Here is a 26973-nt window from a genome sequence, read left to right as displayed (position 1 = left end):
CAGCCGCCATTTCAAGTGTGGCTGGATAAGCAGCGAGCGAGTAAGAAACCCGAGGAGGAAGAAGTTGACAGTGGAAGGGAAGAAATGCTTTGAAAGGAATTCAACAAGGGCATCGGAAAGCCAGAGAAGAGCCTAAAGTAGCAGAAGCGGTAGCCACACTGAGCATGGCAACCAAACGGCGGCTTAGTGAAGGGGGCGGAGCCACTTCTGGCGGCGAGGGCACGTTGCCGTCTCCGCCGTCGCATTCATTGGCTTATTTGAGAAGGAATCAGAAAGGCAATAGGTGAGTGTGGACGTCAGTCATAAATTAGTCCCGCCAGCAGGCGGTCTGAGCGCTGTTCCCGGACAGGGCTCCAGTCCTTCAAGGTGGCGGGTACGCCTCTTGCTTTGCACAGTTCTCCCGAGAGACGTCGCGGTGTAACCGTCACACCCTCGAGACGTGCAGACGGCTCCGCAGGGTGTGGAGAAACCCGAGGGAGCAGCTGGGTGGGGTAGCCTTGGGGTGTGGACAACTGCCAAGTGGGATAAAAGGCCTTGGGCCATGAGACAGAGGGGAACCGGAAGCTCGCCCTGTGATGACACTTTCTTTAGGCGGAAGTTATTTGTGCAGCGCCCGTCGCGGCCTTCTCTGTAACCTTACTGGGCAGCGAGGGTGTTCGTACATACTCAACTTTGGATCTGGAGCTCAAATGAGCACCTGTCTTGGGGCCTCGGAAGGTTGGAGTTTTTCCCCTAAGGCGGCTGGGGCCATTAAACGAGTGAGGTTTGGCCCAGGAGATTTGAGGTCGTTTCAGAGGCCTTTTGTGTGACCTCATTGAACTTGAGTTTTCTCGGGTTGACCACTTAGGGCCTTTGGAGAAATTAACGAGGTGAAATTGAACACACCTGGTAAAATGGAATAACGAGTACTGACGTGGATTGGGCTAGGTGTGAAACTCTTCTCAGCTGGACGTCTTTCAGACCAGTAGTAGTCCTTATGAAAGAGACCTTCACCCAGGCCGTGCCAGGCACTGGAAGCCCTGTGCAGGAAATTCACTGACTACAAAACCAAAGCAGTGGGACTTCCCTGCTGGCACGGTGGTTAAGAATCTGCCTGCCAATGCAGGAGACACGGGTTCGATCCCTGGTCCGGGAAGATCCCACATGCCGCGGAGCAACTAAGCCCATGCTCCACAACTGCTGAGCCTGCACTCTAGAGCCCGCGAGCCACAACTACTGAAGCGCACGTGCCTAGAGCCTGCGCTCCGCAACAAGAGAAGCCAACGCAATGAGAAGCCCGTGCACTGTAACGAAGGGTAGCCCCTGCTCGCCACAACCAGAGAGAGCCCGTGCACAGCAACAAAGACCCAACACAGCCAAAAATAAATAAATTAATTAATTAAATAAATTTATGAAAAAACAAAACAAAAGCAGTCAACTAGGAGCTGCAGCAATGAAGCTGTTAGTGCGTTTCCACCTGCTTGGTGGGATTGGAGAATGTTTCATGGAGGAGGAGACCCTGCATAGTTAACATGATATCAACAGGTGGAAATTGAGAGGCTAGAATATTACAGTCACAGCAAAGGTGCCAGAGTTCCCAAGTTTGGAAGCATAGCACAGGCCTTGCTATAGAGATTGGTTTCAGCCGTTAACTACTGACACCTTCTTTATTGCCACGTGTTGCCTTTTTCTTTTTGCAGGGAGAAGAGGGATGGGGATCAAATCTATCAGAGAGGAACTAAATCTGATGGTAAGGATTAGAGATGTCAAGGTTTGTACCAAAAGAAAGATCCATAAACCACAGATTCTTAAACTGGGTTTATTGGCCTGTGTGGACCATGAACAACCTTCAGAAAGTCTGGGGGTTTTTTGTGGGTTTTTTACTCCTTTGAAATTGTGTGCAGAATAGTGTGTACTTCAGGGAGGAATCTGGCCACCTTCCTCCCTTCTCTCTTCTTCCCCAGTGAAAAGGAGCTACTGACCTAATAATGAAAATTCGCGATGTTAATTGACCCACATTCTTGGTGGTCAGGGCCACTATGCATTCGTTGATGGGTTCTTTTCTACTTCCTCCAATGCACAAAGCTTGATGGTTTAGTTGAGCCAGAACCTGCTCTGCAGATCTGGTCATTTTATTTCCCCTGTCTCCTGGGCTTTCTCCATGTGGCTGATAGTCATTAAGGTCCCATGTTTTTAATGAGCAAGGAATTGGTGGCTGTTTGAGACCAGAAGCCGAAACCTCAATTTCTTTCTCAGCTTATGGAGTATCTTCCATGTGATAGCACTGTCATAAACACTGGGTGTACAGTGGTAAACAAGGTAACTTAGTTCCTGTTTTCATGGCGCTATAGTCTAATAGAGGAAGAGTAAACAACTCAGCAAATGCATAGATGAGGAATTATGTTACAAAGCATCAAACAGGAAAAGGCGAGTATACTGTGACAGAATAGTTAGGGAGTTTGGAGAAAACCTCTATGAGCAAACTGCGAGAGAGCCAGCCATGCAAAGTGTGTTCTAAACAGGTTACAACGGGGTTTTAGGCACTTTCGAAGCTATTGAAGTAATAATTTCATTCCTCTTAGGCCGCTGGTCCTTGTATATGGCTCCCTCAGTAATCTTTTGGGGGATGGGGGGAAAAGGGAAGTTAAGGTGATTCTGAACCCTGGCCCTAATATCAAAATTTCACCAAATCTTACCTAGGTTTCTTGAAAGTATGACATACTTTCCTGAAGAGCGGGACCTTGTTTTTCCTCACATTTGCAAAGGAGTCCTTGTCTTCTTTTGGGTTCCTCCCAAAATCAGACTCAGAAAAGAAGATTTGGGTGCAAATAGTTTATTTAGGAGGTGACCTCAAGAGGCATTCTGAAGGAGTGGTGAGGTGAGACAGGAAAGGAAGGAAAGTCATTCAAGGGTATATTAATGAGGGGAGACTGTGTGGCTATTTGAGAAACTGGAACACACCTTGGAATTGCCCCACCAACAGGCAAGGAAGCTGAGGTATTTGCCCACCAACTCCTTTTCCTCTTTATTGTGTTAATGATCCTGTACTTCTGCCCAGCTCAGTGCTGGGAAAAGCATGCTCCGAAAGTCAGAGAATGCACTCAAGCAAGAGACACAGACAGTCCTCCTCACGTACTAGAACTCTCTGAAACCAAACGTCAGAGTAGGCCCAAAGGATATGTACGGGTAGAGACAGCATCTACTACAGTGTGTAAACCCAGAAGTTGAGAATCATTGTCTGGGCTGAAAAGCTGGGAGGGAAAGTATATTCATGCTTCCTCTTCTTTCTCTGTTGCCTTTAAGCAACTTACCTGCATTGTGTTTTGCTTTTATCACCTGCAGGGTAGAGGAAAAAGGACTGATTTCAAGATTAATGATGTGTTGAAGTGATAATTACAGCTTTAATAATTCAAGTTTTATAGGCTCCATTAAAGAGAGTTGAAGTCTATAAATTAATATGTACCTTTTGTAAGAAACCTGAATATAAAGAAAAGCACAAGTGTATGTCTCTGTCCTAAGCTGATTTTCTCAGCAGTTCCACATCAGCGCCAGGACCAACTATAAACTGCTGGAATCTGTCTCTCCCCACCCCCACCCCCCCGCCCCCTTCTCTCCAGTATCACACGTCATATGTAGTATAAAGTCATCTCTTGTGAGAAGGGATAACACCCATTCCTCACAGAGGTGTGCTTCCCGCCTGTGTGCCTAGAATGGTCCCTGTACAGGCACATATTCAGGCATGGTGTTGATTAAAAATCGATGGAGTTTGCGAGTAGAGAAGACATGCACAAGCTAGGAGTCTGGAGCCTGGGGAGAAGCTGACATCTTGGCAAACCCAGGGAATGAATGTCCAAGGTGACAGGGGCTCAGAGCCTGTAAGAAATAGGTAGATGAGAGGTTATTGTAGGAAAAAAAAAAAATCAGTCCATGCAGAAAGTAGAGTCTCAGCATCAAGCTGGGTTCTGGGCCAGAGAGTAGCTTCAGGTTCTCTCAGGCTGGCATCATGCCAACTTGATGAGCTCAAGTTGAATTGAGTAAAAGATGGGAAATACCTGACTGAGGTGGAGCAGGTGCCTAGGTGCCTGCTACTTTTCAAACGCTGTCTCTTAAAGGTTTAATATGTCTAGAAACCTCCTCCATTAGGATGTTTATTGTAACATTATTGTAATAGGGGAAAACTGGAAACAACCTTGGATAAAGGTGTCCATTGATAGAGGATTGGTAATTGCTTGTATATATTATGTAGAACATCTCAGGATAAATAAGAAATTTGTGTATTAATATTAGCTGAAGTAACAACCCCAAACTAAACTAATCTGGCTGGTTTAACCCAAAAGCTTATTTCTCACACACATATAGTCCAATACGTATGTCCTTGGTCCCTTTCCTCCAAACAGAGAATTAGATTTTGGCTCCTTCCATCGTGGCACCACCGTCTTCTAGGATCTCCTTAGAGTCTTCCGCTGGACCCTCTGCATTCAGCCAGCTGGTTAGCTGAGAGGGAGAACACTACAAAAGCTGGCCAACACTGGAAGTTGTGTTTGTTACTTCTTCCCAGGTTGTGTTGGTCAGAACTGAAGTCAAGGAAACTGGGCCATGGCTTCTTCTGTGTCCAGGAAGAAGAAACGGGATTAGTCAACATCTAGGCGATCTCTGCCACAATTGGTAAATTTGGTTGCCGCCAAGCCAGAGCTACTGACTTATTGAGGAAGAGGAGTAGGAGGGATATACTCTTTTGTACATTTTGGACTTTATAAATCCAAATATTACCTGTTCAAAAAAATTAATTTAAGAAGGGGAGACTGGTGAAATTATGGTTCATCCATGCTGTGAAATATTGCATAGCAGTTAGAATGAAGTGGATCTATACATACTGGAATGGAATGATCTATAATTAAGGTAAACAAGCAAGTTATAGATAAATTTCTGCATTGAGTTAGTTTGGACTACTATAACAAATTACCATAGACTGGGTGGCTTAAAACAAATATTTTTTTCTCACAGTTCTGGGGTCTGGGAAGTCAAAGATCAGGATGCTGGCAGATTTGATGTCTAGTGAAGGCCTGCTTCCTGATTTAAAGACAGCCATCTCCTGATTGTATTCTTATATGGCAGAGGGCAAGCAGGAGCAAGCTCTCATGTCTCTGCTTATAAAGGCACTAATCCCATTCCTGAGGGTGCCACCCTCATGACCTATTTACCTCCCAAAGGCCCCACCTCCTAATATTATCACATTGAGGGCTAGGATTTCAACATACGAATTTGGGAGAGACACAAACATTCAACCAATAACATATATGTATATAAATATATGGAATAAGGTCTGGGAGATGCATGGAGGTGCAATACACATTTTCTTTTTGTGTATTGTTTGAACTATAAGAAGAAAATATTCCAATATTGTGTAACACTAACAATGTAAATTCTCTAAAGAAATTCATTAAGATCAATTTCACAAAAATATTTTGGAGGCCCATAAACATAAACCCCAGCTTCATGAATAAAGATAATGCAAATTAAAACTAAAATGAGGGGGCTTCCCTGGTGGCGCAGTGGTTGAGAATCTGCCTGACAATGCAGGGGACACGGGTTCGAGCCCTGGTCTGGGAGGATCCCACATGCCGCGGAGCAACTAGGCCCGTGAGCCACAGCTACTGAGCCTGCGCATCTGGAGCCTGTGCTCCGCAACAAGAGAGGCCGCGACAGTGAGAGGCCCGCGCACCGCGATGAAGAGTGGCCCCCGCTTGCCGCAACTAGAGAAAGCCCTCGCACAGAAACGAAGACCCAACACAGTCAAAAATAAATTAATTAATTAATTTAAAAAAAAAAACTAAAATGAGATTCCATTTCACTCTCACCAGATAGGCAAAATTTTAAAGCCAAAAAATACTAAGATGAAGAGCAACAGAAACTCTTATCCTCTTCTAGTTGGAATGTCAATTGCTGCAACCTCTTTGGAAAAAGCAGGTTGTTATTACCTAGTAAAATAGAACCTGTGCTTCTGCTATAGCCCAGCAATTCCACTCCTAAGTATATATATTAATAACCTCTTGTACATGTGTTCCAAGTAATATACACAAGAACATCTATATCAGCATGTTTTGTAATAGCTAAATAAGTAAAGGAAAGCACTCAAATAGAATGTAAAAATAATTATTCAGTGGATACTTTACGTGGAAAGGTACTTACGCAGCTACATAAAATAACTTGGCTAAATCTCAGAACAATGATAATAGCAACAAAGTAACAAAAGAATACTTACAAGTGTGATCGTAAGTGTACATGACTTCCCTCAGGGTTGGAACAATCTCAGAAAAAGCATTCCACGTAGGGAGGAGGGGAGGACTGACCATCAGCTGAACCTGGCAGAGCCAGTAAGACTTGGATGGGTGGAGCAGAAGAAAAGTGGCATTCCTGGAAGGAGGAAAGCCCTGAACAAAGGCAGGCACAGTGAAACCAGGTTGAAGAGAGCGTTGGGCATTCCCTCACAAAAAGGGAACTCACATAAACGTCAGAAGTAGGCACAATTGAATAAGAAGGGCAAGAAAACAAAAATCAGTTTGGTGATTGACTCTAGGGGAAAGGAAAGGGATGCAACCAAGATAGGGCACACAGAAGACTTCCAAGATTCAGGTAGTGTGCTATTTCTTTTTTTTTTATTTTTATAAATTTATTTATTTATTTTTGGCTGCCTTGGTGTGCTGCACATGGGCTTTCTCTAGCTGCAGTGAGCAGGCTTCTCATTGTGGTGGCTTCTCGTTGCAGAGCATGGGCTCTAGGAGCACGGGCTGCAGTAGTTGTGGCTTGTGGGCTCTAGAGCGCAGACTCAGTAGTTGTGGCGCACTGGGCTTAGTTGCTCAGTGTCATGTGGGATCCTCCCAGACCAGGGCTTGAACCCATGTCGCCTGAATTGGCAGGCGGATTCTTAACCACTGCACCACCAGGGAAGTCCGAGTGTGCTATTTCTTAACCTGGTGATGATTACACAAGTGCTCAACTATTCCTATATGTTTATGTGTTCTTTTAAGGTATATTTCATAATTTTAAGTTTGGTTTCTCATGGCTCAGGCAGTAATAATATTTATGGTACCCTGCAATCTGCCCATCCCTTCTTTCAAGCTGAGGGAACGTCCAACACTCTCTTCAACCTGGTTTCACTGTGCCTGCCTTTTTTCAGGCCTTTCCTTCTTCCAGGAATGCCACTTTTCTTCTACTCCACCCATCCAAGTCTTACTGGCTCTGCCACGTTCAGCTGATGGTCAGCCCTCCCCTCCTCCCTACTTGGAATGCTTTTTCTGAGATTGTTCCAGCCCTGAGGGAAGTCATGTATACATACTACTTCACCCAGACCATTTCCGGGCACTTAACTTGTGCCGCCAGGTACCCGTAGTCTTCTCTTTTTGTGAGTATTCTGTATTTCAGATTGGGTTGTGGATCACCCATGAGGAGTGGTGGATATCCTATCTGTCAGTAGGAAGTAAAGGACTTTCGTGGAGTTTTGGGTTTGGTGGTGTTGGTTATTTGCCCACCTTAAGCCGTGCCAGCATGATGACAGTCTAGAAATGTATAAAGAGCTGCATTTCTCTCCTTTTTAGGAAAATTTGCAAGAATGTATATACCATTGAATTCTCAGCCTTAGGCAGGAGTATCAGAATCTCCGAGGCACAGCAGTAGTTTATAAAAACATTCAAAAATGCAAGTATCTCTCACTAACTAAACTCAGGAACTGAATACTCACGTTTATCTTCTGATAACTTGGTGTACCTCACTCTCTGAACTCAGGAACTGGATAGATTCAGACAGCATGGAATTTAATGCCTAGGTTCATTAAATTAATATAAATTCAGATAAAAAGCCCAATGATCTTCATAGCAACAATTAGATTTAACTGTGCTAAGGGATATAAGTAAGTACCTCATGCAGTCAGTAAAATAGCCTTGTGAGGTTTTTATGCCAGTTTTACAGATGAGGAAACAAACTCAGAAAGGTTAAGAAACTTTCCTCCAGAAGTTCCTGGAAATGCTTAGCACAGCACCTGGCTTGTAAGCGCTCAGTAACTGATAGCTGTTACTTATTAGTTGGTGGGACAAGAATAAGTAAGAAAGCATTATGGAGGTGGAGGTTGAGCAACAGTGTTTCTGACTCAAGTCCGCTTGCTCAGGAAAAACAGGTTTCAGCCGCCATCTGCATGATGTCATTCACACCATACCACTGCTGCATCGTTGCTGCCCATAGCACTGCCTAATTTCTTTCTTTCTTTTTTTTTTGGGGGGGGCTGCATTGGGTCTTTGTTGCTACGCACAGGCTTTCTCTAGTTGTGGCGAGCAGAGGCTATTCTTCGTTGCAGTGCGCGGGCTTCTCAATGCGGTGGCTTCTCGTTGCGGAGCACGGGCTCTAGGCTGGAGGGCTTCAGTAGTTGTGGCATGCGGGCTCAGGAGTTGTGGCTCACAGGCTCTAGGGCGCAGGCTCAGTAGTTGTGGCGCATGGGCTTAGTTGCTCCACGGCATGTGGGATCTTCCCGGACCAGGGATTGAACCCGTGTCCCCTGATTGGCAGGCGGATTCTTAACCACTGTGCCACCAGGGAAGTCCCAGCACTGCCTAATTTCATATTGCAGTGTCTGGGGAAGGAAATGAAGGCTTTCTCTTTGATTCTCAGTGGATTGTGAAGCCTTGTTTGCCTTTAGCACCCAACCTGAATGAGTGAATTTGGGGTTCAGGTGTACCAAAATTAGAGACGCCCCTGCCTGACTGGACATTGAGTTGGAGATATCAGGACATGGAGAAATGTGGACAAAAGTGCCCTATCAATTGCAGTGCGCCTACGTTTATGAACTATTCTCCAGGTGCACAGCTGTGAGCAGTCTGCCTAAAGATGGGATTGTCTTCCATCATCCAAAGAGACCTGGGCCCTGGAACTGATGTTACTTCCCTGGTGAATGGCAGTGGACCGTGACAGAGGGAGGGCTCTCCATGACCTTAGAGCAGAGTCTTAAGCTCCGTCCACCCCATCCAGCAGACAGAAGGTGTTACCCTACTGTTATCAGGTTCTTCTGCTTCAGTCTTGTTGGGTGGGGGGTAACTTGTTCTCACTTAGTTTTAACTCATCCAAATCCTAGAGAGAAATATAATTAATTTTAAAGATTTGGTAGCTTTGTGGTAACTATTATAGAATAGTCGGTGCTGTAATGGGTCTTCTTATGCACTTGACAAGCCTTGGGACACAGCCTGAAAGCAGGAAAACAAAGAGGAACTAACTCCATATTGCACAAGCACCAAGGTTGTCATCAGAAAGTAAAGCTGTTGCATCTGAAAAGAACCTTTCTCAATATGGAGTTGGGTAATTTCACCTGTTAACGTATGTACACATGGTGTGTATAGTGTGTTATTAACATTTCACCTGGCAGGGAGACCCAGGAAGGAAGCAAATTTGGAGTGCCAAGGACCCCTTGGAAGGTCCTGGTGAAGCATGTAAGTATGCATGGGCACCTACAAACATGGCATACTTCGATATTAAGTAACCAGGCTGTAGAAAATGTATGGCCAGGAGATGAGTGTGCCCACAAACTGCCTGGGGAAAGGAATGGATCTTAGGACCACAACCCCTCGATGTAGAAAGGGTAGGGAAGGAATTTGCATGGTGAAAATTTAAAGAAGTGGGCAGACCCAAGGGCAGCAGAGTAGAACCTACAACTGGGATGCTGGCACAAAGCACCCCAGCGAAGGGTCTTAGTTTTTCAACAGAGATAAAATTCGAGGGATGGATTATTAATACAATTGTCCTTGGAAGGGCCCCAATTCACAGTTATCCTGCAGCCCTTTTATCAAAACCCATGCCTTACTCACTCAGATCATGATGTTCCTTGCATACTGTAGAGATGAAACCTCATCTACCTATAATGTCCAGACCATGAGGGGAAAAAAGTAAGAGGAAATAAAAGTAGCGCTACCTGCAGGTGTGTAAACAGGAAAACAGAAGAGGGAGAGCAAGCAGGGCAGGCATGCTCCAGGGTCCTTTTTTCCCCCTATTCATTCTCCCCAACCCATCCAAATCTTGACTAGGGGAAACTGTAGAAGCATCCAAGACAGATAGGGAAATATGAAGAACTCAAAACATCAGAGGCTTGTGGGCTGCTTCCCCACGTATGGCTTGGGGCAGGCTGCAAGCTGGCTTGCATCATGTCCAATATACTGTAGGAACAATAATGTAGCAATGATGGAGGGCAGAGTCTAGGCCAGTGAATACCAGGATACCATACCCAGTCCCTCACAGCCTATACTTGGTCTGCAGGAGGTCAAAAGCTTCCCTGTGTCCTATGAAAGCATGTGGAAGTGCTGTACAGGCTTGTGTAGAGTTGAAATGAAAAGGCCTGCAGAGGTGGGCTTTATGGCAGAAGGCAAATGGTTGGGACCATGGACTTCAGCTCTGAGGGCTGGCATCACACTCCAGAGGCCAGATGAGGCCCCCTGCATCTCAGCAGGTAATTATAGGAACTCAGGAATCATGCCAGGTATTTCATGGCAGAACTAGAAGACAATATAAGGACCTGCTCACAGTGATCCATGGCAACCCTTTCCCTCTACTGTGAGGTCGTATTTGAGCCTCTCCTTTCCCACACTCCCAGACCTTCTTGACAAGGTGAAGGGGGGAGGGAAAGAGACCTGAGAAGCAGCATTAAGAGAGACCAAGTTACTCTGAAAGACACTGTGTGAACCAGATAATCTAATATTTACCGGCAAGCTTGAATCTCCCTTTCCTGCCCAGCAGGATGGGGGCTTATAGGAAAGATTAGATTATAGAAAACAAGCTACATTGTCTTTGCACTTCTGAGTTATAGGGTGAGTTAGTGTGCATCCCTGCTCTAACCTTTTTTGTGCTTTAAACTATAGGGCAAGCATATGAAGTGTCCAGTTAAAGCCGGCCCTTTGGCTGCCACCCTCACAGCTAGGGCGGCCAGGAAAGGAGAGCCTTTGTACAGAAGCAGATCATGGGCCCAGTGTTCATCTGCAAAGTGGGCGGGACCCACAGCAGACCAAGGAGGAGACCATCAGTGGACATGGTGGGACTGTGGTTGGAGGAGCACTGCAGGGGGCTTGCAACAAACCTGTTTTGTCACTTAGGGCCTCTTGGTTGCCAGTGACAGAAAACCCAAACTGCATTAAGAATGCTAGCATTCCTGCTGTAACAATAGCCAAAGTAGACATTTATTTTTCTCGTACATAAAAGTCTGAGTGTAAGCAGTTTTGGGCTGATAGTTCAACCCAATAATCAAGGTCCCGGGCCCTTCCTATGCTGTGTCTGCCATCCTCAACATAGAGCTTCTAGCTCCCACCACGGCACTGCTGCACCCACATTCCTGCAGCGTGAAGTGGGTAGGGAAGGTAGAGAACACACAGCTTTGTTAAGGTCATGAATTAAAAGTTGCATATAGGGACTTCCCTGGTGGTCCAGTGGGTAAGACTCCATGCTCGCAATGTAGGGGGCCTGGGTTCGATCCCTGGGAACTAGATCCCACACGCATGCCGCAACTAAGAAGTCCACATGCCACAACTAAAGATCCCGCATGCCACAATGAAGATCCCGCATGCAGCAACTAAGACCCGGCACAGCCAAAATAAATAAAAAATAAATATTTAAAAAAAGAAAGTTGAATAAATCTCTTTTTTAAAAATTTATTTTATTGAGGTATAGTTGATTTTCTTTTTTTTTTTTTTTTTTTTTTTTGGCCACACCATGCATCATGTGGGATTTTAGTTCCCCGACCAGGGATCGAACCTGTGCCCCTGCATTGAGAGAGCAGTCTTAACCACTGGACCGCCAGGGAAGTCCCTATAGTTGATTTTCAATGTTGTGTTAGTTTCTGGTGTATGGCAAAGTGATTCAGTTATATATATATATATATATACACACACACATATTCTTTTCCATTATGGTTTATTACAGGATATTGAATATAGCTCCTGTGCTATACAGTAGGTCCTTGTTGTTTATTCATTCTATATATAATAGTTTGCATCTGCTAACCGCAAACTCCCAATCCATCCCTCCCTCCTCCCCCTTCTTCGCAACCACAAGTCTGTTCTCTATATCTGTGAGTCTGTTTCTGTTTCGTAGATAAGTTCATTTGTGTCATATTTTAGATTCCACATATAAGTGATGTCATATGATATTTGTCTTTCTCTTTCTGACTTACTTCACTTACTATGATCTGTTGGTCCATCCATGTTGCTGCAAATGGCATTATTTCATTCTTTTTTATGGCTGAGTAGTATTCTATTGTCTATATGTACCACATCTTGTTTATCCATTCCTCTGTCAGTGGACATTTAGGTTGGTTCTATGTCTTGGCTATTGTGAATAGTGCTGCTATGAACATTGGAGTGCTTCTGTCTTTTTGAATTATTGTTTTATCCAGGCATATATCACTTTCTCTTGCATCCTATTGCCTGTAGCTTAATCACCTGGCCATACCTAAGGTCTCATTTAGCTGTTGCCACAAAAATGCTGTGTAACAACCACAAAATATCAGTGGTAGACAACAATAAGCATCTATTTCTTGTTCACATATCTTCAGATCAGCCGATGTTTGGCTGGTCTATGTTGGACTCAGCTGGTCTTGGCTCCAGGCTGCAGCTTGGGTTCAAATCTGTTCCATGTATCTCTCATCCTCTTGCTAACAGCAAGCTGCCCAGGGCCTGTGCTTCTCATGGTGATGAGTTTCATGGTAATGGCAGCATACATAGGCCTTTGCAAGTCATGTATATGGATTAGGAGCTATGTAAAGAAAGTGGCCTTAGAGCAAGGTTGTGACCTTGCACAGATCTGAGCCCTTTCACTTTTACACTTACCTATCCAGGGTCAGAATGGCAAAATGAAGGCCTTAGCCCACCCAACTGCAGAAGCACATTTAAAGCCTTTGCTTGGATCATGTCTGCGAACATCCCATTGGCCAACACAAATTATACCCAAGCCTAAGGTCAGTGGAGTAGGAAGTATACCCCTCCCATGAAGGGAGGAGAGGAGGGATGGAACAAATGTCTTACGAACAATAGTCTACCGACCTTAACTACACAGAACTCTGGGAAAGCAGGGTGGCCATATGCGCAGTTAAAACTCTGGAGTTCTGTTCCTAAAGAAATAAAGGGAAGCTAGATTCTGGGGACAGTCTCTGCCACAACGTGTATCAGTCAGGAGGCAGTTTCCACTTCCAATTTAATGAAACAATGGTTGTGTTCCCCTACGGAAGCATCCTTCCTTTTGGCGCTAGGACTTTCAAACCCACTGAGCTCAAGGTTGCAGAGAAAGGTTGCACAAAAATTCCTCTGTATTTCATGTGGTGTAAAAATGAGGAGGGTCACCACATTCTTTACCCCTTGTTTCCCAAAGCTGTGCATTTTGGTTATGGGGGAGATGGCACTGTATACTTGCTGCTGACTTACGGCTTTTAAACTGAGACTTAGCCAGGCCAATCCACTGTTCTACCTAACTAGGTCTTTCTGGATGGTAGGGCATGTGTTGAGACCAGGAATTCTGAGTGTGATGCCACTGTCACACTTTATTTGCCATAGAATGTGTCCCTAAGATAGGAGCAGTGCCATGTGAGATATCACGGCAGTGGATAAGGTATTTTGCAGGTCCATAAACTAGTGGTGGTGGCAGAAATCCTGCAGGCAGGGGAGGCAAATCCACACCCATGATATGTGTCTGTTCCGACAAATAACCTTTCCCCAACATGTTGAAAGGTGTCCAAGAACCAGGTGTCTGGCTGGTGCCCCAGGAAATGGTGCCATTTCTGGGTTTAATACAGCTTCTGAATAAACATTTTGGGCATTCAACAGCAGTGCTTAGGGAAATGCCTAGCAGTAATGCCTGTGTTACAGAAGAAGAACAGTTACTAATCAATGACCTCAGCTTTCAGACTTCCCTGGTGGCGCAGTGGTCAAGAATCTGCCTGCCAATTGCAGGGGACATGGGTTCGAGCCCTGGTCCTGGAAGATCCCGCATGCCGCAGAGCAACTAAGTCCGTGTGCCTAGAGCCTGTGCTTTGCAAAAAGAGAAACCACCACAATGAGAAGCCAGTGCACTGCAATGAAGAGTAGCTCCCGCTCGCCGCAACTAGAGAAAGCCCGCACGCAGCAACGAAGACCCAACGCAGCCAAAAAATAAAATTAATTAATTAATTAATTGAAGAAAAGAATTACCTCAGCTTTCATCTTAAGAAATAGAAAAAAAAAAAAAAAAAGTAATTTGAACTCAAACAGCAGAAAAGAAATAGTAAAGACCAGAGTGGAAATCAGTAAAATAGTAAACAAAAAACCGTAGAGAAAATCAGTGAAACCAAAAATTGATTCTATGAGAAAAATCTATATAATTTTTAAACCTCTAGTCAGACTGATAAAGAAAAAAGGAGAGAGCTTCCCTGGTGGCACAGTGGTTAAGAATCCGCCTGCCAATGCAGGGGACACGGGTTTGAGCCCTAGTACAGGAAGATCCCACGTGCCGCGGAGCAACTAAGCCCGTGCACCACAACTACTGAGCCTGCACTCTAGAGCCCGCGAGCCACAACTACTGAGGCCCACGTGCCACAACTACTGAAGCCCACCGCAATGAGAAGCCTGCGTACCGCAGCAAAGAGTAGCCCCGGCTCGCTGCAACTAAAGAAAGCCCGTGTGCAGCAATGAAGACCCACCGCAGCCAAAAATAAATAATTAGTTTTTAAGAAAAAAGAAAAAAAGAGAGAAGACACAAATAGCAGTAAGAGGAATAAGAGGTGATATCACTACAGTTTTTGCAGATACTGAAAGGGTAATACAGGAATATTGTGAACAACTTAAAGCCAGTAAACTTAACAACTTAGATAAATTTATTGAAATACATAAACTGTCAAAGCTCATTTAAGAAGAAGTAGAAAAAAAAAAGTAGACAATCAGCATAGAGTTATATCTATTAAAATTTTGAATTTGTAGTTAAAACCCATCCCACAAAGAAAATGGTGGCAGTAGCCAGATTAGCTTGGTGAGGACAAGTCTTCTTGTTGAGCCTGTACACAGTCTTTTACCCTGTCACCATGGCCACTTTGTAAAGGGTCTGTTGACCAAGCACTAGAGAATCTAAGGAAGAGGCCATCTGATGTCCACAGGTTGGGTCCTGTTGTCCTCCCGATTATTGAGTCTCATCTACAACAGATGCCCTTGAATGATTTACACTCTGCGTGTTGCAAGAAGTCCATCTTTCCCCTAGATCTCCTTGTCACCAATCTTCTAATCTTGTTCTTTCTAAATTCCTGACCAGCTGACTATCCTATTAGTGAGTCAAGTTAGCTCTGTACCGTAGTTAGATCTGCAGCAGAGTACTGCCCACTGGAGAATATCCCTTCACTGCCGGCTTTTGGAGCCACTCCAGAGTCAGCTGTGGTGCAGCAGTTACCCACTTCTTGCTGGTTCCAGCACGTGTGTAGATTCATCTGTACAAGAAGGCTGTGGGTTTTTTTCCTCCACTAACTTACATGTGTTCCCCTTGAGGGCATAGGTAGAATGTTGAAGGAGATATAATCAGGCAGTGGCATTGGATACAAGAGGAGTCCAGTAGTTCACTGTGCCTTTGGACCTGCCCAGTATATACCATTTCCATTTCACAATGGCAGGCTGATATGCCTCTCCAATTTTACGGTTCAGTGAACCAGGTAATACCCAGTTCATGATAAGTACTTGGAGTTGATTGGATCTCCCCATGTCTTGCCCTCCACCTGTGCTTTAGCCTATACCACCGCCAGTGATAATTTACTTATTTGTGATGATACTGCATGCTGTGGATGGCCAGGGTCCCATTTCCCCCCCACCAAGGAGGTTATCTGTGCCTTCCTCATATACATGAGCCACTCAATTCTGAAATCCCATTTTAAGGCCACTCCTGATACCAGTTATGGTACCAGTCAGGTCCCAAAGGGAAATATAAAGGGCACACTCAAAGTGGATAATTTGAGGAGAGTTTAATAAAGGAGCTGTTTGCAAAGGCATGGGCTAGGCATAGGGAAACCAAGAGGAATGTGCAGTAGTCCAGTTTTGGCAAGGGGAGGAGATGTGGAGGAGAAAACAGATAATATCTATCTAGAACACAGTCCAAACTAGTTTAAACAAACAGGGAATATTCTGGCTCACATATCTGAAAAGTCAAGCTGTAAGTCTTAAAGCAGGGGCTCAAATGAGGTCATCAGTATCTGGTTTTTCCTCCATTCATATACAGGCAGGATCTCCTATCATGCTCCAAGGTGGCTTCAGAACTTACAGCCTTTTTCATTCAAGCACAGTAGGATCTATCAAAGGATTCACTGGTTCTCGTTGACTCTGGTTAGATCACTTGGCATGCCTGAACCAATTGTGGTGCTCAGCATCAAGGAGAGGTGTTGCTTGGTGTAGATCTGTGTCTGGAGCTGGGGCTGAGGAAAATCAGGGCATGGAGCCTGGATGAGGAGGAGCAATATTGATGCTGGGTAGCGAAAATACCATGTACCCTGTATCTCTCTTCCCAGATATATGGGGCAGAGCTTTTCTATCTTTCGTACCTATGACTCACCTGGGGGTCCCATTAAAGTGCAGAATTTGATGAATTAGGCCTGCAGTGGGGCCTGAGAGTCCTTATTTCTAACAGGTTATGTTGATGCCCCCAGTCCAGGGACCACATTTTGAGTAGCAAGATTCTATGGCTGCATAGTCGAATGTGGTAGCCACTGGTCCCATGTGGCTATTGAGCACTGGAAATGTGGCTAGTCTAAATTGAGATGTGCTGTAAGTGTAAAATACACCCTGCATTTTGAAGACTTAATATGAAAAAAACTAAAATGTCATCAATAGTTTTTATATAGATTACATGTTGAAATGATATTTTAGATATATTGGGTTAAATAAACTATTAAAATTAATGTCACCTGTTTCTTTTTATTTTTTTAACATGGCTGCTAGAAAATTTAAAAATACATACGTGGCTCACATAGTTCTGTTGGATAATACTGCGTTATCCAACTCTTGAAGGAAGTAACTCTTGAAGTAGATGAAGCTGGTGTTCTTAAACCATTTTCACTTATGATACTCAATCAGAAGAGCGAATAAAGCAGAGACCTCATGAGAATTAACCTCATGGGTCCTTGGACTTGGTGCACCCTCAGGCCCTGATGACCTCGGGTTAGGTAATTGCAGGTTGAATTGATGCGTAAGTGCTTAGGACAGGGGATAATGCTTGAGGGCATTATGGTAAGTGAAATAAGTCAGACAGAGAAAGACAAATAATGTATGATCTCACTTATATGTGGAATCTAAATAAACAAAAAACCAAACTCATAGAAAAAGAGATCAGATTATGGTTACCAGAGGCGAATGTTGTGGGGAGGGGGAATTGAAGTAAGGAGGTTAAAACATACAAACTTCCAGTTATAAGATAAACAGGTATTGGAGATGTAATGTGCAACATGATGACTATAATTAACAATGGTGTGTGATATACAGAAAAGTTGGTGAGAGTGTATCCTAAGAGTTCTCATCACAAGGAAAAAAAAATCTCTCTCTTTTTTTTTTAATAAATTTATTTATTTATTTTTATTTTTGGCTGCATTGGGTCTTCGTTGCTGCTCGTGGGCTTTCTCTAGTTGCGGTGAGGGGGGCTCTTCTTCGTTTCGGTGCGTGGGCTTCTCACCGCGGTGCCTTCTCTTGTTGCGGAGCATGGGCTCTAGGCGCACAGGCTTCAGTAGTTGTGGCACGCCGGCTCAGTAGTTGTGGCTCGCGGGCTCTAGAGCGCAGGCTCAGTAGTTGTGGCTCACAGGCTTAGTTGCTCTGCCCACATGTGGGATCTTCCCGGACCAGGGATCGAACCCGTGTCCCTTGCATTGGAGGGCAGATTCTTAACCACTGTGCCACCAGGGAAGTCCCATTTCTCTCTCTTTTAATCTATATGAGATGATGGATGTTAACTAAACTTGTGGTAATCATTTCACAGTATATGTAGGTCAGGTTGTACACCTTGAACTTACATAGTGCTGTATGTCAGTTATATCTCAATAAAACTGGGGTAAAAACAAGATGGAAAATTAAGTTTTAGTCATTGCATAAGCACCCAGGGGCTTTTTTTTTTACTTCTTTTTTTATGTTAAATTAAAAAAAAAACTTTTTATCTTGAGATAATTATAGATTCACAGAAAGTTGCAAGAATAGTACAGAGAAGTTTCTGAACCTTTCACACAATTTCCCCCAATGGATACATCTTATGTAACTATAGTACAGTATCAAAACCAGGAACTTGACATTGGTACAATGTGTATGTACAGTTCTTTGCCATTTTATTACGTGCAGGTCCTGTGTAACGACCACTACAATCAAGATACAGAACTACTACCACACCTTAAAGAGCTCCCTCAGCTACCTCTTTATAGAACATCCATCCCCTTTCCCTGCCAACCATCCCTGACAACCACTAATTTATTCTCCATCTCATCCATTTCGAGTAGAATTTCATTTTGATTTATTTCTAGTTTTTGGAGAGTGTCTCTTTGTGCAGATATTTAGGTACGACATTGTGTATACATAACTTATCTCAGTTCTACTTGTGTTGACATTACCAGTTTCAGTGAGGAGTAGAAACCTTTCTTCTCTTTAAGTCCCTTTACTCTCCCCTGTTTATAACTGTCTTAAGTATTTTCTCTATATAAATTGAGAACTGCATCAGACGATGCATGAGTACTCAGGACAGGGGACGATGGACTGGACCTGGTAGGCTTTGATCTTTTTAAGAAAGAGGAAATAGAAGGGACCACAGAGTCCCTCCTCCCAGCCAGCAGTCACTTCATTTCTCCCTTTTGTTTGTGCAGTTGCTTGAAGTAGAAATTACCACAGTGCTCATCAACTTTTCTAATCTATCCAGCATACAACCACTAACCTTTTGCTTAAACCTTCAGGTATAATTTAGAAAACTCAAGAGAAGGAAAACATATTATTAAATTATTTTCACTCTTTTTTTCTTCCTTCTTGATATTCCAAGATTGTTTTTCCAATCATTTATTTTTTGCTTTAAAAACTTCTACTAGCTATTTTTTAGGGGGTGGGGGTTGCTGTTGACAAATTCTCTCAGTTTTTGTTCGTCGAGAATGTCTTGATTTCCTCTTCATTCCTGATTTTCTCTGCATATAGGATTTTTAGTTGACAGTTCTTTTCTTTCAGCACTTGGAAAATGTTGTGCCACTTCCTTCTGACTTCCGTGGTTTCTGATGAGAAACTTGACATCATTCAAAATTATTTTTCCATTATAGGGAAGTTGTCATTTCTCTCTGGCTACTTTCAAGATTTTTCTTTGCCTTTAGTTTTCAGAAGTTTGACTATGATGAATATTGACATGGATTTCTTTGGGTTATCCTGTTTGGGATTTTATCAGCTTCTTGAATCTATAGGTTTATGTCTTTGCCATATTTGGAAAACTTTTAGCCATATTTATTTGAATATTTTTTAAGCTCCACCTTCTTCCTCCTCTACTTTTGAGACTCCAATGACATAAATATTAGATCTTTTCTTATAGTCCCACAAATTCCTGAGACTCTGTTAATTTTTTTTCAGTCTATTCTCTCTCTGTTGTTCAGATTGGGTGATTTCTATTATTCTTTCTTCAAGTTCATTTTACTATAGAACTCATCTAGTGACATTTTTCAGTGGGTTTTTTTTTTCAGTTTTAAAATGTCAATTTAGTTCTTCTTTATCTGTTTTGTTTCTTTGCTGAGACTCTTCATTTGTTTGAAGTATGTCTGTAATTGCTCATTGAAGCATTTTTATACTGGCTGCTTTAAAATCCTTGTCAGATAATTTCAACATCACTGTCATTTTGGTGTTAGCATCTATTGGTTATCTTTTCTTGCTCATGTTGAGATTTTCCTGGTTCTCAGTGTAAAGAGTGATTTTCAGTCCTGGACATTTTGAGTATTATGTTATGAGACTCTGGATCCTATTTAAATCTTGTGTTTTAGCAGGCTTTCACTGATGCTGTCAGATAGAGGTCAAAGTTCAGGTTCCCCACTCAGCCGCTGTTGACATCCTGGGAAGGGGGTGTAGAGTGGGTGCCTAATTACTGCTGGGCCAGGGTGGGAGTTCAGGCTGCCCACTGATCCTCTGCTGAGACCACCCTGGCTGGGAGGGGAAGGATGCCTTGTTTTTGCCACACTCGTGGCTTCCACTGACAGGATGGAGGAGCACCTTGCTTCTGGCAATGGCAACAGCCCTGACTCTCCACGAGGCCTTCTGACAGCACCCTGCAAGTAGGACTAGAAGCCTAGGGTCCCCGTTTATCTTGGCTGGCAGAGTGTAGGGAGTATTACAGTTTTTTTGTTTGTTTGTTTGTTTTGTTTTTTTTTTTTTACAGTTTTTTTTTTCTGTGGTTTGACTGGAGTAGAGTAGACTGGAGTAGTCTAAAAGTTTTCTTTCTTGTTACTCTGCCCCTTCCTAGTCCTTTGGCTAGAAAGAGCAGGATTTCTTTTTTTTTTCATCTGTACCCATTTGTTTATGGGTTGCTAGCTTCTCTAGTACTCAGTCTGAGATATCTGAGGCAAAAAGAAAACCATCGGAATCATTGCCATGTCTTCCTATGGGTCCCAAGGCTGCTAGTCAGACTATCTCCGTCTCCACCCTTCAGAGTCTTCTTATTTTATTTATATATATATATAATATATATATTACATATAATATATCTATATGTATATATATGGCCCAGGGTTTTTTTTTAGCTGTACTTAACAGAGGGACTGAGGAGACATGTTTATTCCATATTGTCCTGGAACCACAAGTCCCCAGGGACTTTTAGACCATTTCTCCTGCCTCACCTGGTGAACAGCAGCCAGTGGGGACAGTGTTCACCTGAACTGATGGTGAGCTCCCTCCTCACCCACCTCCCTACCAGCCCAGCGGCCCTGCCTGTTTTTCTGTGATTCTGAGTTTGCCTTCTGGAATTTGAAATCATTCCAGCCTGGTTTGAGCAGGCATTTTCCAGTTTTCTACTACTTGCTAGCTCCCAGCCCCACCACTCAGAATTCTCCATCCACCAGAGGCCCACAGAGGCTACGCCTGCACTGTTGTGGGCCAGAACTCTATTCGTGTCTCTCAGGCTGGAGCGCACGGTCCCCTTTGCTACAGAGCGAGGCTTGCAACGCAGCTGCCGAGGAGCCGTGGCGCCTCCCCGTTTCTCCAGGGTCCGTGGTCTGGTCCTTCTCACTCAAATGCCATGCAGTTTGTGAGAGTCCCTTTTAAGTTTAAGTTAAAGGAAAATATTTTGAGTTGAAGAAAATATTTTTGGAATACTTTTATCAAGACTCAAAATTAATGAATGATTTTTAAAAAACCCCAGTGATCCAAGGTGAGATTTTCAGATGTCTGGGAATATATTATCAAAATTTTCTTCCACTTCCCCATGAGATAGGAAACAATTATTTTCTGTTTCAGTCATTCCTAATGAATGATTTTAAGATACCTACCTTAGGGAGATGCAGCAAGAGAGACATGTGTCCAAGTGAAGTAACAACAATGCTTGCACTTTTTAACTTAAAACATTTTTTCATATTTTGAAAAATTTTAGACACACAAGAACAGAGAGAAGAAATGTACCTTCAATTTAATAACTAATATATGGTCACATTTGCTTCATATAGTCTTTGTTATTTTTTTCTCTCTTAATTATTTAAAGGAAATCCCAGACATCATTCATTTCATACCATGTACTTCAGAATTAGTTTCTAACAAACTGAACATTTTCTTTATGTAACCACAATGCTATTATCACATCTAAAAAAATAGTGATAATTCTTTCACATCATCTAATACCCAAATTTCCACAATTGTCTCAAGAATGTCTTTTTTTTTAGTGGTAAAATACACGTAACATAAAATTTACCATAGTAACCAGTTTTTAAGTATATAGTTCAGTATATTTTTTTGTTTGTTTTTTTTTTAGGAAAAGAAATTCATTTAATGAGCTCCAGGGAACACTCAGCCTGCTGCCATACTAACTCATGAATTACAATGGATTGTTGGTAAGCAAGACAAGACAACAGGGAACAAACAAAACAAACAAAAATCAAGACATTGTTTCTTACTGAACTCTTCTCAAATTAGATCAAGGAATTATGGTTCAATGCCACAGCTGTAAATCATTTCTCCTCCTGGAGAGGTTAGAAGGGCTTATAATATTTACCCTTTTTTTTCAGACAGAATTTAGGTCTGAGCAAAACCTTTTGTGTCCTCCAACCTCAAAGTTTATTGGGGATGGAAGTCTAAATTTGCTGTCACATGCCATAAAAAGAATCTCATGAGCAGAGGGTCAAACTAATTTTGGAATATATGAATTATGCCCAGTGTTATTTTAAATAGAATTTTTTTCTGAGATATACATTTTAAAGTAATAACTAGAATTATGACTTATAACATTATACCAGAACATATAAGATTTTTAGAAATTTCATGTAATGTCTGAAACATTTATGTTAACATATTTCCATACAAATAACCCAAAGAAAGTTTCGTATTGTTTGTTTGTTTGTTTGTTTGTTTGTACTGCAGGTTCTTATTAGTCATCAGTTTTATACACATCAGTGTATACATGTCAATCCCAATCGCCCAATTCAGCACACCACCATCCCAACCCCACCGAAAATAGATTTTAAACTAAAATATATAAATTTTTGACCGATCTATATAACTCTGGGTTCTGAAACTTCTACATGTCACATGCATGATACATAACACACAATGTCAGCCCCAGGAGAGCGAAAACGCTCCAATGAAGCAAGCCAAAGAAACAAGTTTCAAACAAGGTAAAGTGATGTGTAGACCAGGATTTTTCAATTTTTTCCTGTCATGCTGAAGCTTCCCACTCCTGAATAACAACACATGTTTCCCTTGCCCTAGACACCCAAGAGTATGTCTCCTCTCTGGGGCATAAGAATCTCTAGAGTTACATATGTGTAGTAAAGAGTGGACCCAGCTGGCATACTCACAATGACCAAATTGTGTTGATCATACTTTAAACCAATACATCGCTCCACGATGAAGTTGGAATAAATGATATATTTGCTTTCTAGACATGAATGAGATGCCTTACTGGATATACTCCAGGAAGGCCAGAGAAACTGGAATAATTTACTGGTGAATTTCTTTCAGGATAGCCCATGATTTATCTAGAATATAATCTTTACATATCTGGATCCTTCAAACTAGACCAAAGGGAAAATCTGGGCTGCAAGCCTCAATTAGAAATGTGGTATGCTGCTATGCTGACAACTGGTGCTCCCTGACCTGTATCTTCTGAGACCAGAACCCAGTGTGGTGGATGACCAATTCTTGAGTTGAACAAAAGAAGACCTCCTACAGGGCAGTGTATCTGTTCGTTACAGGGATGGCACTTAGGGCTAAGTACCATAAGGACTACAAGAAAACAAACAAAAGTAACACATGAAGCATATATGATAAGGAGGCACCACAGTCCAGAGCACAAGCTCTGGAATCACACAGGCTTGGTTCGAATCCTAGCTAAGCCACTACCATCTGTATACCCTGAAGAACAGTGGAAAGTTTAAATGTTGTTTTATCAAATTTCGAAAAAGAAGTGAAGAAAGAACCTATCTGCCAGGAAGGGACATCGTGGGGTGCAGCATCCAGTCGGGTCAGGCTCTGCATCCCCTGCTCAGAAACCTTCGCCGCCTGGCTCATGGTGATGCTGGCAGCTGAGCAGCCCTGGAGAAGGTGCTCCAGTCTCCAGGCCTCACAGAGAAGCTGGGGAGGTCCCCGGAGGAGGCTGGCCACAGCCTGGCAAGCTCTGGGTGCCTCCTGCACTCAGCTCTGAGCAGGCTCTGGCCCCTGGGCCCCTTGTGGGGGAAGGGCTGGCCAATACATATGCAGGGCTGAGGGGCCTGCAGAGCCGGTGCCCAGGCAGGGTGAGCTCTGGAGGAGAAGGCTTCCACAGTCCCCAACAGTCTCCGCATGGTGGCCCATCCGGTGCCAAACACCTGCCACCCACAGCGAGAAGTCCCAGCCACTAGAAAGTCCAGAAGGGGTCGGGCTCTGGGGCCCCGCCCTTTGCCCTTGGGCCGGGGTTTCTCCAGAGGCTGGGCTTGCATGCGCCCCCTGCCCCACCCGCCCTTTCTCTGTGACAGGTAAAATGGACATGTTACAAGCGCCAGGCTGAGCCATCCAGTGTCCAGTGCGTGCTAGACCTTGAGAGGAGGTGAAGCTAGGGAGAAGCTCTCCCAGTTTCACACTCTATTCTTGGATCGCTTGGCGCACAACCGGTTCTACATGGGCAATTTACTTTGTAAATTTCGTACCTGGCTCCGCCGCCACTGGCCCCGCCGGCCCCAGTGCCCGCCCCGCCGTGGGGCCCCAGTGGGCTGTCACCCGCTGGTTTTGCCCTCCTGGGAGGCTGCCACATCTGACCGGTACCACCCCGCTGCTCCAGCGCCTGCCTTCTGCCCTGGTCACAGGCTTTCCCACCAGGATCGAGTGCCTTTATCGCCTGGCTTTTACATCGCGCCAGAAAGGCAGTATCCCATCCAGCAGGCCAGAAACTCCCGGCTGGGGATGCTTCCCTTGGTGAACTGGAGGGATTCGCCAAAGAAGCCCGTGCTGTCTGCTCATAATTCCATCATGTTCGGCCACTCGAGAGCCATCAAGATTCCTCCACTGGGGCACAAATTTACCCTCCTGCGTTCACCACCTGAGCAGGTAGTCAAGGTTAGGAAGCTGGTACCACCTAGTCACCTCCCACTTCCTTCCCCAAAGGAGAGGGAGGTGAAGGTCCAAGAAGAGCCCCAAAGAGGCACGGCAAAGATGGAGGATCACACAGAGACCAAAGGAGAGGACGATCGGAAGAGGGGTCACTGTAGCAATCGGAATATACCATTGACATCTAGGCCCCAGGAGACCAGTGGAGTCCTCACTTCCCTCGAGTGCGATCCTGAGCCAGTGGACCTCCTTCCCGAGCACCCAGAAGACAACTTGAGTGAGAACGCCCAGATGTCTCCAATGAGCTCCTCCTCAGAAAGCCATGTCATCTGCTCAGATGGAGATCCTGGAGATGTCCTGCCTCCTTGGAAGCCTGAGTCCCATGCCATGGTGTTCTCTGCCCCAACCGCATGCTGCTCCCTGCGCTGGAGAGGCCAACAAAAGAAGTGCTGGGTGAAGACCACCGGCCCAAATCACCAGGCTCACTGATGTCTGGAAAGGAGCTGCAGCGTGAAAAATCTTCAGACATCCCATCAAGAAGCTCCTCTTCCCTGGTATCTACCAGGAGTAGGCCCTGCAAGTGGAAGATTCCCCTGCCGCTTTTTCTGCCGCTGCCGGGACTGAGGTCACCCCTGCCGCTGACAGGGGATCGAGGTGAGTGGCCCCCTCCTCCTAAGCTTCCGTGCTTAGCTGCTGCCAAAAACCTAGGCACCTTTGTTAACATAGTTAAGTCTCTCTCTCTCAGAACTAGCCCATTTAGCTCCAGGTTCCTTAGCGCACCCGACGCACTTACACAGCATTTAAGAGCTTTACACAACTGGAAGGTCACATCTTTATTTCTTATCACAGGAACACAACTTCTGTAAACTTTATTTCTGTCAGAACCTGTCTTGCCAAGCCATGGCTGGAAGAAGCTCTGGATACAGATCAGGGGCAGAAGGTCCTCAGGAGCGGCGCCCAATCCACCCCGCGGAGGCGGTCGGCGTTGAAGTCCAGCAGGCCCTCCCGCAGGGAGGCGCGCACGGCGGGCAGAGGCACCGAGTCCTGCAGTGCGCACAGGTCCTCACAGCGCCAGAAGTTGGCCACGCTGTCGCGGCGCAGCTTCACCGAGTGATCGTGGCCCGAGCGCGGCCTCGGGGACGCTGGCTGCAGATAGGATGCCCACACCTGCCTGGGGGCCACGGCTCGCCTCCCGGCCCCTCGGGCGCCCATCGCCCGGCGGCTGCGGCCCCGCAGCCTGCGCAGGACCGGCGTCGCAGCCAGAAGACGCAGGGCCACGGGCCCCAGCTAGGCCGGCCCCTCGATGCCGCGCTCCCGCGCCGCCTCCCGCCCGCAACGCCGGCCGTTGGCGCCAACCTCATTGGCCTCCGCGCCGCGGGCCAGTATGTTGTTTTTTGTTTTTTGTGTTTTTGGTCACAATTTTGTACAGCCATCTCCAGAACACTTCACTGTGCAAAACTGAAACTCTGTACCCATTAAACTATATTTTCCAAATAATATTTGAAGTTGCCTTTTTAGAAAATTGAAGTATAGTTAATTTACAATGTTGTGTTAGTTTCAAGTATAGCGGAGTGATTCAGTTTTATGTGTGAGTGTATGCATATATTCTTTTTCAGATTCTTTAAACAACTCTTCATTCTCTCCTTCGCTCAGGCCCTGGAAACCACCATTCTATTTTCTATCTCTAAGAATTTGGCTGTTCTAGATACCTTATGTAGGTGGAATTATATAGCATTTGTCTTTTTGCAACTGGCTTATCTCACTTAGCATAATGTCCTCAAGGTTCATCCATATTGTAGCATGTGTCAGAATTTCATTCCTTTTAAGGATGAATACTATTCTATTATATGTATATACCACATTTTGTTTATTCATTCATCTGTCAAGGGATACTTGGGTTGCTTACCCATTTTGGCTATTGTGAATAATGCTGCTACGAATATGGGTGTACAAATATCTCTTTGATATTTGCACCCTGCTTTCAATTCTTTTGGGTTTCCACACAGAAGTGGAATTGCTGGATCATATGGTATTTCTATTTTTAATTTTTTGGGAAATTGCCATACCACAGCAAATGTACCATTTGGGTTTTTTGCTTTGTTTTGTTTTGTTTTGTTTGGCCACACAGTGTGGCATGCAGGATCTTAGTTCCCCGACCAGGGATTGAACCCGTGCCCCTACTTTGGGAGCACAGTCTTAACCACTGGACCGCCAAGGAAGTCCCAGTTTTCTGGGTGTTTTGGTAGTAGCCGTCCTAATG

General features: G+C 44.4%; 1 protein-coding gene across 5 annotated transcripts; it reads left to right on the top strand.

The window, feature by feature from the left end:
• The first annotated feature begins 5 nt into the window (after positions 1-5).
• On the top strand, positions 6-26210 carry LOC132374857 (putative UPF0607 protein). Of its 5 annotated transcripts, none has more exons than XM_059939210.1 (5): positions 6-283; positions 1680-1729; positions 21949-22027; positions 24146-25367; positions 25596-26210. In XM_059939210.1, exon 4 carries the CDS (start codon positions 24288-24290, stop codon positions 25200-25202), a length of 915 nt encoding a protein of 304 aa, XP_059795193.1. In that variant the 5' UTR covers positions 6-283; positions 1680-1729; positions 21949-22027; positions 24146-24287; the 3' UTR covers positions 25203-25367; positions 25596-26210. The 5 variants fall into 5 exon arrangements, with proteins under 5 accessions (XP_059795193.1, XP_059795191.1, XP_059795188.1 ...); XM_059939208.1 differs by having other exon boundaries at positions 23211-25367; XM_059939205.1 differs by having other exon boundaries at positions 23154-25367.
• The last annotated feature ends 763 nt before the right edge of the window (positions 26211-26973 follow it).

Source organism: Balaenoptera ricei, chromosome 11 (genome assembly GCF_028023285.1).
Source record: "Balaenoptera ricei isolate mBalRic1 chromosome 11, mBalRic1.hap2, whole genome shotgun sequence".
NCBI classification, from domain to species: Eukaryota; Metazoa; Chordata; class Mammalia; order Artiodactyla; family Balaenopteridae; genus Balaenoptera; species Balaenoptera ricei.
Note: the sequence above shows the minus strand (reverse complement) of the source record. Positions and strands in the feature narration are given on the sequence as shown.

Excerpts from the sequence above, each read along its gene's own strand:
- LOC132374857 (XM_059939210.1), top strand. The coding sequence starts at position 24,288 with ATGGGCAATTTACTTTGTAAATTTCGTACCTGGCTCCGCCGCCACTGG.